The 14,102-nt window shown below is 38.3% G+C and overlaps 1 protein-coding gene and 1 long non-coding RNA gene across 2 annotated transcripts in view; one reads left to right on the forward strand and one right to left on the reverse strand.

Moving 5' to 3' along the window:
• COG5 (component of oligomeric golgi complex 5) overlaps positions 1 to 14,102 on the forward strand; it is a 364,197-nt gene that overhangs the window by 268,171 nt on the left and 81,924 nt on the right. Inside the window, exon 12 of the mRNA XM_064374523.1 lies at positions 382 to 586. Within this exon, the coding sequence (XP_064230593.1) occupies positions 382 to 586 (205 nt within the window). The remainder of the gene's footprint in view (positions 1 to 381; positions 587 to 14,102) is intronic.
• LOC135274205 (uncharacterized) overlaps positions 1 to 14,102 on the reverse strand; it is a 64,501-nt gene that overhangs the window by 25,822 nt on the left and 24,577 nt on the right. The window lies entirely within an intron of this gene.

Below are 14,102 nucleotides of genomic sequence, written 5' to 3' on the forward strand. Positions count from 1 at the left end.
AATTTTTTTGTATATTTAGTAGAGACGGGGTTTCATCATGTTGGCCAGACTGGTCTCAAACTCCTGACCTCAGGCAGTCTGCCCGCCTTAGCCTCCTAAAGTGCTGGGATTACAGATGTGAGCCACCGCGCCCAGCCTTTTCTATTTTTTTTAATGTAGATTAGGTTTCAAAATATATGACCTGCATATCAAATGCAGTGAATAGTGAAAGTGGAAAATTATTATTACTAGCATTATTATAAAAGGCCTCATTAGGACACATCTTTGGTTTGCCCTATAGTATGAGTTATTTGGAACATCATCTTCATACGCAAAAGAAACATTTACCTAATTCTGTTGTTTTATCATTTATCTAATTCGTGTTATTGTTTTGCTTGGCAGCTTCTATGTTTTTGAAGCAGGCATTTGAGGGAGAATACCCCAAATTATTACGTCTTTATAATGACTTATGGAAGCGTCTTCAACAATATGGTCAGAATATCCAAGGGAATTTTAATGCCAGTGGAACTACAGACCTCTATGTTGACCTACAACTCATGGAAGATGATGCACAAGATATATTCATACCAAAAAAGCCGGATTATGAGTATGTTTGTTTAATTTGACCTGTTGGCATCTTAAGGATTTTTATCTTTTATTTTTATTTTAAATTATAAACCAAGTATATACTAAGTCTCTAAATGTTTGTAATTTATTTGTATACCTTAAAAGAATTTGCAGTACTTTTAACTGAAGAAGTCAGTCTTCACCCTTAGTTGAGCACTTCTACTTAATGTTACACTTTAAAATTGACTTCCTGATGGAATCAGTCTTTTAGCTAGAAGATGATCATGTTGTGGTCATTGTATTTTAATAGATGTTATTATATACCTCTAATTACCTTAGATGTTATAATTATACCTGTATCATTAATTGATGGACTGCTGGCATAAATGTGACATAAAAGGAACTGGGGTATTCAGAAAATACAGGGGAGGTAAATCTTATGTTGGAATAGGTTCTTAGTCAATGTGTTAAGAAAAAGCGGAGTAGAGTCATCCGTTGGTATTTGTAGGGGATTGGTTCCAAGACCCATAGGGAAGCTCAAGTTTCTTAGGTAAATTGACATAATATTTGCATTTAACCTATGCACATCATCTCTCAGTTACCTATAAAACCTAATACAATGTAAATGTTATGCGTAGAGTTACTATATTGCTTAGGGAATAAGAAAAAATATGCATAAATGTTTCATTACAGCCACAACCATTGTGGGCCTAACTAGGTTTACAATCCATGGTTGGTTTAATCTTTGGATGTGGAATTTGCAGAAATGGAGGTCCAACTGTATAGTCAAAATTACCCCTGAAAATCTCTTAGGCCACCCATAAAGTATAGTAGCATAGCCATATTTAGGAGCCATACTGGAAACCAATGTACCATCTCAGCAAGTTTAGCCCACCCAGCTTTTCCTCCAAAATTGAAAGAGTGTTTTAAACTTTCAATTTGAGCATTAGATCACGTGATTGGCTTTCACATCTACCTTTAAACACTAGAAACTTATTTATTGTGTCAAGGCCTGCTAAAGCAGTAGCAGTTCCTTATCACCTACCTTGTAAGAAAAATGTTGGATAGACTCATGAGTGCTGTTTAAATAGTTGTTTCTCTTTTAATTTTATTCCTAAATACATATAGTTGAATTTGTGTCCAGTATAGTTAGAAGTTCTGTCTAGCAGAATACAGTATATAGAAGTTCTGACTAGTGCTGGTCAGAGTGACACATGCTTGTAATCCCAGCTACTTGGGAGACTCTCTTGAGCCTAGGAGTTAGAGGCCAGTCCAGGCAACATAGTGAGACCCTGTCTTTCTTTAAAAAAAAAAAAAAAAAAAGGAGTAGTTTTGACTGGCAATATAAATGGCCATTATAGTCTAGAATCATAGAAAGAGATGAGATTATCTTCTTGGTAACTCTTTTATATAGGCAAATTCAGTTAGGCCTGATAGGGCAAAAGAGGACAGAACCTATATCTGTTGATCTTCAAAGATTTAATGATATACCACAGTTTTTCAAAGTATATATAAAATAGCAAATGTAGTATAATTCTATTTCTGGCTTAGTTTTATTTTTAAATCTATATGCATGCACTAAAAAAGGTCTAGAAATACACAAAGCAAACAGTAACAGTAGTTGATTTCCAGGAGGTAGAATCCTTATTTTGAGTTTTCTGCTTTTATATAAAATGAATACATGTTACTTATGTTTAAAAAAAAAAAGAAAGAAGGAAGGAAGAGGAAGGGAAGGGAAGAGGGAGGGGAGAAAAGAAAGAAAGCCAGGTGAGGTGGCTCATGCCTGTAATCCCAGCTACTTGGGAGGCTGAGGCAACAGAATGGCTTGAACCTGGGAGGTGGAGGTTGCAGTGAACTGAAATCGTGCCACTGCCCTCCAGCCTGGGTGATAAAGCAAGACTCAGTCTCAAAAAACAAAGTAAATTCAATGGAGGGAAAACAAATTAGAGTGAAAAAAGCCACAGTGTTTTCACTAATAGGATATTATTGTCACTTTTTGGAGATGAATTCAGTAAAGTGATTGGTAAGGAAAATGAGATATAAGAGCCATATTTCAAGATGTCAAAAAATGATGAGGATTCAAGGACACAAACACAAGGAAGAGTTGAGTTTTCATGGATGGAAGTAGCCAGTGGAAAGAAAAGAGATGGGAAATGTAAGAAAGAAAAGAGATAATGAATGGAACCAGGCCCTAGAGGAATCAGAAGAGAATCAAAGCATGAATAGCAAGGGTTATCATTTTTCATGATTCTTTACTCGTGTCAAAATTTCAGTAGCGATAATTGCTATGAAGAAAGTAAAATAATACTATAGAGTTGCTTACCATATAGAATGTCAGAGAAAGCTTCTATGAAGAGGTAATATTTGACCTGAGATCTAAACAGTGTGAAAGAGTCAACCATGGGAAATTTAGCGTAAGGTTTTTGCAGGCAGGAGAACAAATTTAGAGGCCTTAAGAAAATTAAGGCTGGGTGCGGTGGCTCACACCTGTATCCAAGCACTTTGGGAGGCTGAGGCAGGTGGATCACTTGAGGTTAGGAGTTTGAGACTAGCCTGGCCAACATGATGAAATCCTGTCTCTACTTAAAAAAAAAAAATTAGCTGGGTATAGTGGCACATGCCTATAATCCCAGCTACTCAGGAGGCTGAGGCAGGAGAACTGCATGAACCCAGGAGGTGGAGGTTGCAGTGAGCCCAGATCGTGCCACTGCACTCCAGCCTGGGCAACAGAGCAAAATTCCATCTCAAAAAAAAAAAAAAGAAAGAAAGAAAAGAAAATTAAGATGAAGAGGTTTGAAAAACAGAAAGAAGCCAGTGTAGCTGGAGCATAATGAATGAAGAAGGGAAGTGTTTAAGATTGGATCAGAAAGGAAAGGAAGTGTGAGATCATGTAGAGCTTTATAGGTGATGGTAAAGGGATTGGGAGTTTATCCTAATAAAGTGAGAAATCATTGATTTAGAGGAATGATGTGAACTGATAAACATTTTAAAATTAGCACTCTGACTGCTATGTAGACATCTAAGGGAGGTCAGCACAGAGTTGGGGAAGTGAAAGATGGAAGCTATTTTGTTTATCCAGATAAGAGATGATAATGATTTGAACTGGGATGAGCAGATGAGGTGCTAATTTGGTCAGATTGAGTCAACATTTATTTTGAAGCAGGATATATAGAGGGCAAGCCATGGATTTGAGACCACAGGGGAATCAAGGATATTAACTAGTTGGTGGAAGATTGACTGGTTAAGATAGGAAGACTTTTTTCAAAGCATTGTATTGAATTAAGATATTTCTTTTCAAACTGGTGAATTGAAAATGCGAATAGAGTTGTTGAAAAGGTAATTAAATATGAGTCAGGGCTAGAAATATGTATTTGGAAGTCATCATGTACTTTTGTTTTGTTCTGTTTTTTGAAATGGAGTCTTACTCTGTCACCCATGCTGGAGTGCAGTGGTTTGATCTCTGCTCACTGCAAACTCTGCCTCCTGGGTTCAAGCGATTCTCCTGCCTCATCCTCCCAAGCAGCTGGGATTACAAGCGCACACCACAATGCCTGGCTAATTTTTGTATTTTTAGTAGAGACAAGGTTTCGCCATTTTGGCCAGGTTGAACTCCTGACCTTAGGTGATCCGTCTGCCTCCGCCTCCCAAAGTGTTGGGATTACAGGCATGAGCCACTGTACCAGGCCATCATCATGTACACTTTTTAAACTGTGGAATTGGAAGAGATTACATAGGGAAGATGTATATGTATATAGAGAAAAGAGAGCCTTGGTCCAAGAAAGGTACCAGCATTTATAGATTAGACGGTGGAGTGGCAGCCTACAAAGGAGACAAAGAAAGAAAAAAGGGTGAGATAAGAGGACAACTCAAAGCAGTGTGGAGGCCCAAAGAATGAGTTCATTTATGTTAGAGTCTGGAAATCATCCTAAAAGCAAACAGCAAAATGAAGAAGCGTCTGTTCAAGAAAGTCTATGAAAATTTGGTTAGAAAAATGGGAGACTGTGGTATTTGAGCTGAGATTGTTCCCTTCTTATCCCCTGTCAGCTTAGTGAAGTGGAGATTCTTCTCTAGACACAGTAGTCAAGAACATAGGGCTCCCTCTCTACTAGCTCCCAGCTGGAAGGCTCTCTTCCTGGGAAGAGCAGGACCTCAACATTTCTCCTAATGCCCTCAGCAGACAGTTGCTGAGGTTAATTTTCCAGATAAGTGAGGTCAGGAGTAGGGACCTCCCATATTGTGCACAATTCCCATGCAGTGACTGGGTCCTTCAGCATGGCAGGCTTAAAGTAATGGGGCCCCAATTACCTTTGCCTGGGCTTTTGAAATAGTCATTCTTTGCCAGGAAATAAAAAGTGAAAGACCTCATCCTTCTACCAGGTGCTCACTTCCTAGAGTGAGGTTGTTCCCAGAACAAACTGAAGGTTAGGCTACTATTTCTCACTGCCCAATAACAAGATGCAGATGAACTGGGGAGGAGGAGAATTTTTTATTTCTGTAACTAGTTGCAGGGATAAGGCCAGGAAAATAGCACCATACCAACTTAAAATTACAAAGTTTTCCAGAGCTTATATACCTTCTAAGCTGTATGTCTACATGTAAGTGTGCATTTATCTAAAGACATAAGTGATTAACTTAATTTAATCTGTAAGTTCTGAGTCTTGAAGACCTTCCTTTGGAGCCTCAGTAAATTTACTTAATCTAAATGGCTCCAGGTGCTGGGGTGACTACTCTTATCTTGTGTCCTACTAAATCATGGAGGTTTGGGAAGTTCCATCACCTATAAACTTGTTTGTGGAGGCCTGGAGAGTTTCTTCAGACCCCCAGTAAAACCTGTTTAATCCTAAAAGGGTCCTGTTAAGAATTCCTTTGTTATCTTGTCATGCTTTAAGGCCCAGGAGAGGCCTAGGCAAAACTCTTGGTGGGCTTTTGTTACATCCCAGCCTTTGTATAATGGCACTGGCTCTTTCAGCTTTTAATATTTAGCTTAACCACTTGGTCAGTGCTGAAACAGTTGTTATGGAGGCCTACATTAGTGAGACCTGGGCTTCCACAAGGTGTCAATCAGAAAGAAGCTTGCCATGTTCTCCACCCTCAGATCCACGCCCTGGCATAAAGATTTTGCCTGGGGTAGAGGCAGGCAATAAAACAGGTCCTAGGTCAGGTGTGGTGGTCTCCCAGCACTTTGGGAGACCAAGGCAGGCAGATGACTTGAGCCCAGGAGATTGAAACCAGCCTAGGCAAAATAGACCCCGTCTCTACAAAAAATAAAAAACTTAGTTGGGCTTGGTAGCCCGCACTTATTGTACCAGCTACTTGGAAGGCTGAGGTGGAAGGATCACTTGGGTCCCGGAAGGGAGCAGTGAGCAGTGATCACACCTCTATAATCCAGTTTAGGTGACAGAACAATGCCCTTTCTAAAAGAAAGAGAAAAAAAAAAAAAGGAAGGAAAGAAAAGGAAAAAGGGAATGAAAGAGAAAAACAGCTCTTTTTTTTTTTTTGAAATGGAGTTTCACTCTTGTTACCCAGGCTGGAGTGCAATGGTGCGATCTCGGCTCACCGCAACCTCCGCCTCCTGAGTTCAGGCATTTCTCCTGCCTCAGCCACCTGAGTAGCTGGGATTACAGGCACGCGCCACCATGTCCAGCTAATTTTTTGTATTTTTAGTAGAGACGGGGTTTCACCATGTTGACCAGGATTGTCTTGATCTCTTGACCTTGTGATCCACCCGCCTTGGCCTCCCAAAGTGCTGGGATTACAGGCGTGAGCTACCGCGCCCGGCCCCGAGAAAAACAGCTCTTAATCTCTTCCCTAAGTAAGTGACTTCATTTGCAACAGAACCTGGAGAACTTTAAACCTAAGGGTATTCTCAAAAGTACCCTAGAAGTATGGTGAAACGCAGTGGGGAGCAGACTTGTAGATCTAGTGAAGATAGCTGAAGGTAAGCTAGCTGTCAGGAGAGATGCACAGAATGAGACAGCTAGGAGGAGCTGTCCTGGAATCAGAACAAATATCAAACATGACCCCAGAAAATGTTCTATCAAAGGAGCTATAATTCATCTTTTTAGATTACTTTGTAGAGGAGTTTATGCCTCAAGGCATTGTCGATAATGGAGAGCAGTCAGTTAGTGGAGTTTAGTATCTGTATGTGGTCAGGAAAAATGAGGAAGATAATTCTGCCATTAGTACTGGCTTCTTAAGGTGACTATTAGCATACCCAAAGCTGTGTCTCCCTGAGGGACATCAGAGATTTAAGACTGGAAGAGCGACAGACTTCATTAAAATAATCCAGCCAATTACTAAACAGATAAAGAGCAAACAACAATAACAAGCCCTAGAGCTGAGGGGACCAGTACCCAGAGTTGCAACAAGGTATCTAAAATGCCCAGTTTTGGTTGGTTGTAGTTACTCATGCCTTCCTTTAGTTCTGTGAATAGCTTTGAACTGGCAGAAAAAAGAATTTGCCTACTTGAAGCTAGTTTGATAGAGATTACACAAGTCAAAAAACAGAGAGAAAAGAATGAAGAAAATAAACAGAGCCTCAAAGAAATGTGGGATACAATTAAGAATACTAACATCTATGTTATAGAAATACCACAAGGAGAGGAGAGAGGTAATGGAAAAAAAAAATTAACTTGAAGAAATAATGAATGAAACCTTCCCAATTTATCAAAACACAATAGCCTATCCATCCAGGAAGCTCAACAAAGTCCAAGTAGGATTAATGCAAAAAGACCCACAAACAGATACATCATAGTAAAAATGTCAAAAGTCAAAGACAAAACCCTGAAAGAAGCAAGGGAAAACTACACATCTGTTGGGCACAGTGGCTCACACCTGTAATTATAGCACTTTAGGAGGCCAAGGCAAGGGGATCGCTTGGGGCCAGGAGTTCAAGACCAGCCTGGGCAACATAGTGAGACCCTATCTTTACCCACTCCCCATACCCCCTCCCCCAGTACAACTACACTTTACTTATGGGGGAGTCCCAAAACATTAACAGCTAACTTCTCAGCAAAAACAAAGGATACCAAAAGATAGTGGGCTCAGATTGCTCAAAGGAAAAAAATGAGCCAGGAATCGCATGTCTGTTAAGCTGTCCTTCAAAAATGAAGGCAAAATACATTCGATTTGAAAAAGTGAGAGAATTTGTTGCTAGCAAACCCAGTTTACAAGAAATAGTAAAGAAAGCTCTTCAGGCTGAAAGCAAGTGACCCCAGAACATTTGAATCCACTGGACAAAGCAAAGGTAATTATGAAATTACAAAAGATAATATAAACACATTTTCTTCTTCTCTTTACTGACCTGAAAAGCAATTCTATAAAATAATATGTATAGAATGTATACAACAAAAAGTGTCTGAGACAGGTCTTTAATAATTTAGAGGTTTATTTTGCACAGGTTGAGGCTGTACCTGGGAAAAAGAGACACTAGTCATTGAAGGATCTGTGACCTGGATTTTTTTCCAAAGATGGTTTTGAGGACTTCAAGACTTAACAGAGAAAGTGTGGGAAGGAGGGAAAGGGGAAAAGAAAAACAAAAGTGGGGAGGGTAGGTAGTGAGATAGTGGTCACATTCTTGTGAGGCTTTGATTAGCCCTCACTGAATCCACGTTACATGTGAAAGGAGAGGGTACAGGAACAGTCAGTTATGCATTGGTTTCATGCTCAGCAAATCTGCATTTGTCTCAGAGTGGGCAATAGAATGATTTCTAATATTGTCATTGTCCCTATATGTGAAGATAATTTACAAGATCAGGGTGAGGGAGGCCACCTGCAGAGAGATGTGGCCTTCCATCTTGCAGCTGTTTGGGAACAAAGGAAAGGCAGTTTTTCTTATAACTCAGTTTCCAAGTTTAACTTTTATCTTTGGCATAGCAAGTTCAGGGTCCAAAAATTTAATTTTCCTTTCATAAAGGCATTGTTCAGCCTATAACATTTAGAAATATAATATGTACCTAACACATTTGCAAATAACCTCACAAAGGAGGTAGATGGGAACGAAGCTGCAATTTGCTAGAAAATGATGACAGATAGGACAGATAGTAAAGTAATAATTATAACAATTCATTGTTGGGTTTATTAACATTAACAGATGTAATATGTATAACAACAACACAAAGATAAAATAGGAATAACTTTAACAAAAGGAATAAAAAATTATACTTAGAAAACTATAAAATATTGTTCAAATAAATATATAAATAAGTAGAAAAACATCTCATGTTCATGAATTGCAAGACTTGACCTTGTTAAAATGGTAATGTGCCATAAATTGATATATAACGATTCAGTACAGTAACTATCACTATCAGAATCTCAGCTGACTTCTTTGTAGAAAGTAACAAGTGATTCTAAAATCCATATGGAATTTCAAGGGACCCAGAATAGTTAAAACAATATTAAAGAAGAAGAATGTAGGGGGACTCACACGTCACTACAAAGCAATTTTAATCGTGATGGTATAGTACTGCCTGGCACAAGGATAGACATAAAATTCAGAGTACAGAAAGAAACCCATAAATCTATGGTGAGCTGTCTTCAAAAAGTGTAAAGACCATTCTTTTAATTGAGAACAAATAATCTTTTAGACATATGGTGCTGGAACAGCTGATAGTGACATGCAAAAGAATGAAGTTGTGCCCTTCACACCATATACAAAAATTAACTCAAAATGGATCAAAGATCTACTTATTAAAAATGTAAAACAAGGCTGGGCACAGTGGCTCATGCCTGTAAATCCCAACACTTTGGGAAGCTGAGACAAGAGAATCACTTGAGCCCAGGAGTTTGAGACCAGCCTGGGCAAGATAGGGAGACCCCATCTCAATCAATCAATCAGTATAAAAAATTTAAATGTATATATATAACTGTTAGAAAACATAGGGACAAATTTTTATGCCCTTGGATTTGGTATATAATTCTTAGATATGACACCAAAATCACAGTTAACAAAAAGCAAAATGATACATTGGACTTTCTGAAAATTAGAAACTTGGCTGCTTCAAAGGATACCATCAAGAATGAGTGAAAATAGTTTTGACTCATATATCTGCCAATTGACTTGTATCAGAATATATAAAGAACTCTTTCAATTCAACAGTAAAAAGACAAATTACCCAATTAAAAAGTGGACAAAGGATCTGAGCAGACATCTCCAAAAAACATAGACGACAATAAGCACATGAAAAGATGGTCAGGAAAATACAAATCAGAACCACAGTGAACTATCACATCACCCCCCCAGGATGTCTTTAAACAAAAAGACAAATAATAGCAAGTGTTGGCAAGGAATTTGAGACATTATTACCCTCATTGGTTGCTGGTGGAAATCTAAAGTGGTACAGAGCCTTGGAAAAGGGTTTGGCAGTTCTTCAAACTTTTTTTTTTTTTTCTTGAAACTGGGTCTTGCTCTGTAGCCCAGGCTATAGTGCAGTGGTGCAACCACAGCTCACTAGCCTCTAACTCCCAGGCTCAAGTGATCTTCCACCTCAGCCTTTGAATAACTGGGGTTACAGGTGTGCACCACCATGCCTGGCTAATTATTTTTTATATCTGCAGGGTTTTACTTTGTTGCACAGGCTGGTCTTGAACACCTGGGCCCAAGGGATCCTCCCACCTCAGCCTCCCAAAGTTTTGGGGTTACAGGCATGAGCCACTATGTGCAGCCTCTTCAAACTATTAAACATAGTTACTATATGACCAGCATATTCACTCCAGATGTATACCCAAGAGAAATAGAAACATGTTCACATAGACATTTGTATGCAAATGTTTGTGGCAGCATTACTCCTGATAGCCAAAAGATGGAAACGACCAAATGTCTCTCAACAGACAAATGAGTAAACAAAATGTGCTGTATTCATACAATGAAATATTACAACTAAAATATATACAATTTTAGCCGCAAAAAGAAATGAAGTACTATACATGCTTTAACATGGATGAACCTTGAAAACATTATACTAAGTGAAAGAAGAGAGTCAGTAAAACACACACACATACACAGGCCCACACAGTATATTATCCCATTCGTATGCACATCCAGAAAAGCAAAATCTATAGAAACATAAAGTAGGTTAGTGATTGGGGCTGGGCATGGAGTGAGGCAGGTGGAGTGCTACAGTTAAAGATACAAGATTTCTTTTTGAGGTGGTAAAATGTTCTTAAATTGACTGTGGTGATGATTGCACAAATCTCTAAATATATGAAATTCATCAAATTGTACACTTTCAATGATTGCATTCAAGTGGTGGTATGCTGTGTAAATTATATATATGAAAGTTGTCAGATTCATCATGGAGTCACTTGTGTCAAAGCCTGGCAAAACAGAGCTGGGGGAAGGTCATAAAGGGAGGGCTCTCACACATGATTTGCCTGATTACAAGAACTAGCACAAGAAATTTTTCTAAACTTTTCTAAATTTTTCTAAACTTCACAAGGCACACACAAGGACAGCTAGCCATTTATACAAGAACATTTGCCTGACAAACTGTCTCACAGGCCAAATCCAAACTGCAAAAGTCTAACCATAACACTAAAATTGCAAGTCCTACCTTGGAATTTACTGAGACTCACCAGTCAGAACTCACCAGCTCTTATATAAGATGCTCCAGTGCCAGTAAGCTTTCTTTGAAAACAACTTGCATAACCTCCTCTTTGCCCAATAAACCCCAGCCTTTCTTTTGTTTTCCAAACATACCAGGGGCCACCCTGTTCGCTATGTGCATTCCAGATAGCAATTCTGTTTCTTGTATGTTATTCCCCAATAAAACCTTTTGACTTAGGAGATATGTCTCTCTATATTTTTTATGTTGACATATCTTTTTTCTTTATTTTTTAAATTGACACATAATATTTGTACATATTTATGGAGTACAGAGTGATGTGGTGATACATGTATAGCAGTCAGATCCAGGTAAAAAGAGAATGGTATAAGAGGAGATAGATTAAATTATTCCGGGAATTTTTGATTAAAAAAGAAAAAAGAAGTGAAGCTACCTCTTTCATTGAAATAATAAGAAAATCACAGTGAACAAATGAAGGTATAAGATGGGGGAAAAAAAAAAAACAACAAGAAGTGCCAAGTTAAGAAAGGTCATGGCCAGTGGTTTTGGTCTTCGGGTAAAACTGAGACAAAAGTCACCTATAAAGATTGAAAGGTTGCAAAAGTAGAATTTTAGGTTATTATTACTTTGAGCTTCAGGTCTCTTGGTATTAAAGGGGTTTGTATAAATGTCCAGTAGAAATCATTTACTTTTTCTCTGCAGTACTTGGCCAGCTTAGCAGCAGGCACAGAAAACATCTCAATAAGATTTTCTTAGGGCATTGAAAGAAAGGCGAATTGGAAAAATCAGGGTGCTAATGAGAGCACCCTGAAATGATGGCTATGGAAAAAAGGATGACACAGACCTGGTGGGCTGATGGAAACTGGAAGCAGGAAGGGGTCACGTAGCATGTATTACAATGAGGTCAAAAACAAGTTCTTTAGAGTAAAATATACTACCCTTATAGATATACAAAGCCCAGCGTGACTCAGTCCATCTGTTGTCTCTGATGTTATCTTGTACTATCCTGTTACTTTATCTGCTCCTCTGGCCAACACAGCCAGGTATGTTCTCTCCTCAGGGCCTTTGTACTTGCTGTTCTTTCCTCATAACAAGCAATTTCCCTGAAAATCTACACAATTTGCTCCCTCTTTTCCTTCAGGGCGCCTCAGGAAGCCTTCCATTGCCTGGTCCTATCTAAAATTGGATGAAAAAGGAAAAAAGACTTGAACATTATTCTCTATCTTCCTTGCTTTATTTTCCTCGTAGAAATTATTATGTTCCATATTTAACTTACTTTAATTTTATATTTTTGTGTATATCTCTCATTTTCCTATGTAAGCTTTAAGAAGACAGGGAATTTTTTTTTTTTTTTTTTTTTTTTTTTTGACAGAGTTTTGCTGTGTCTGCCAGGCTTGAGTGCAGTGGCATGATATTGGCTCACTGCACCCTTTGCCTCCCAGGTTCAAGCGACTCCTGCCTCAGCCGCCTGAGTAGCTGGGATTACAGGCACATGCCACCAGGCCCGGCCCAGAATTTTTTTTAAAACTAAGTTCTGTACTATATTTCTGCACCTAGGAAATACTTGGCAAATATTACAGAGACTTAGTATTTGTGGAAGAAAAATAGAGATAGAAGGTGGGGCATGTGGAAACTTTCCTTTAAGCTCGAAGATCTTAGAGGTGGAGCAGTTCAAAATGAGGACTCAAATTTGGAAGCCTCCCTAGTAAAGCCAAAATAAAGGTTATTATAAATGTAGACTTTTAATGTAGGACAGGTTTTAGAAAACTTGACATTGTAGTCACCAAAGATCTTTACGGTAGATTCGGAGAACAGGAAAGTGTTAGTTCTTACAATTCAGTGCCAGAATTTCTGCAGAAGTGGGAAGAGGCTTCTAAGGTCAGTAGACGACATGAGTAAAAATAGTGACATTTAAATAGATGGCTTGGACTTCAACAGAGGATTGCTTCAGACAGATTTAGATACTAAGTTGTTTCATGCTCCCATTGTGATCTTGGTATCTTCATCTATTATAGAAATTATTATAATTAGCATTTTACCTGCCAATTTCTTCACAAGACTGTAAAGCACTCTTAATCTCTATCTCCACAGCACTTAACAAAGTGCCTGGTGCATAGTATTCTCAGTAAATATGTGTTGAGTGTAATACTTACTGAATGAGAAAATATTAAGAGATAACTATGGAATTATGATGTAGGAGCCAAGAGCATTCTGATCTCTAGGTCTTATCAGTTGACCAGAAGGGTGAGAAAAAGAGAGAGCCAAGTTTCATATTCATGAAGGAGCAGGTCAGATGTTTTAAAGGTTAACATTTTGATGAAGGGATATTAGTTCTTTATAAAAAAAAAAAAAAGACAATGCAGAAGCTGGTAGAAGGATTGTAAACAGGCGAGATGTGAGAAGACAATTACAGGAGTAAGGAAACAGATGAAAATAATGGTTATAGGCATTAGATAGTAATTGTTGAAGGAAAAATGTAAGATCAAATAGTTTGATAGCTAAACAAAAATCAGCATGAATTACTAAAGATATGGGAAGTGCAAGCAGGCAAGAAATATTTCTCAGGTTAAGTTTGTGAAGAATATTATAGAACAAAGTAGCATAGAGCTCCAGTTGGGAGTATTTACGTGATTTTAGGAGTTTCACAAATATTTTTATTTTGTCTGACTCTTGTTAGTAACACAAAAAAGGAAAATGTAAAAACCTAGGTCTGTACACTTTCCTCTCAGATAGTGAGCTTTATTGGGGAGGCAGTTGTGGATGGAAAGGGCTAAGCTAATGGAGCAGGTCTCTGCAGGCTGGTCTCTCTTCGTATGCTTTGGTAAATCTGTAAGTAGGATTTGCAAATAAGGACATAGCCTCCATTAGCATTAATAGGATTTTACTGTTATTCTTTTAGTTTCAGGAAACAGGTAATGCATTAGGTATTCATGTGTGTTATTGAATACTCATGAATATGTTATTCAGTTATAGCGGGGCCTCACATAGAAA

This window comes from Aotus nancymaae, unplaced genomic scaffold (assembly GCF_030222135.1).
Source record: "Aotus nancymaae isolate 86718 unplaced genomic scaffold, 86718_ANA_hifiasm-v0.15.2.pri h1tg000002l, whole genome shotgun sequence".
Lineage (NCBI taxonomy): Eukaryota > Metazoa > Chordata > Mammalia > Primates > Aotidae > Aotus > Aotus nancymaae.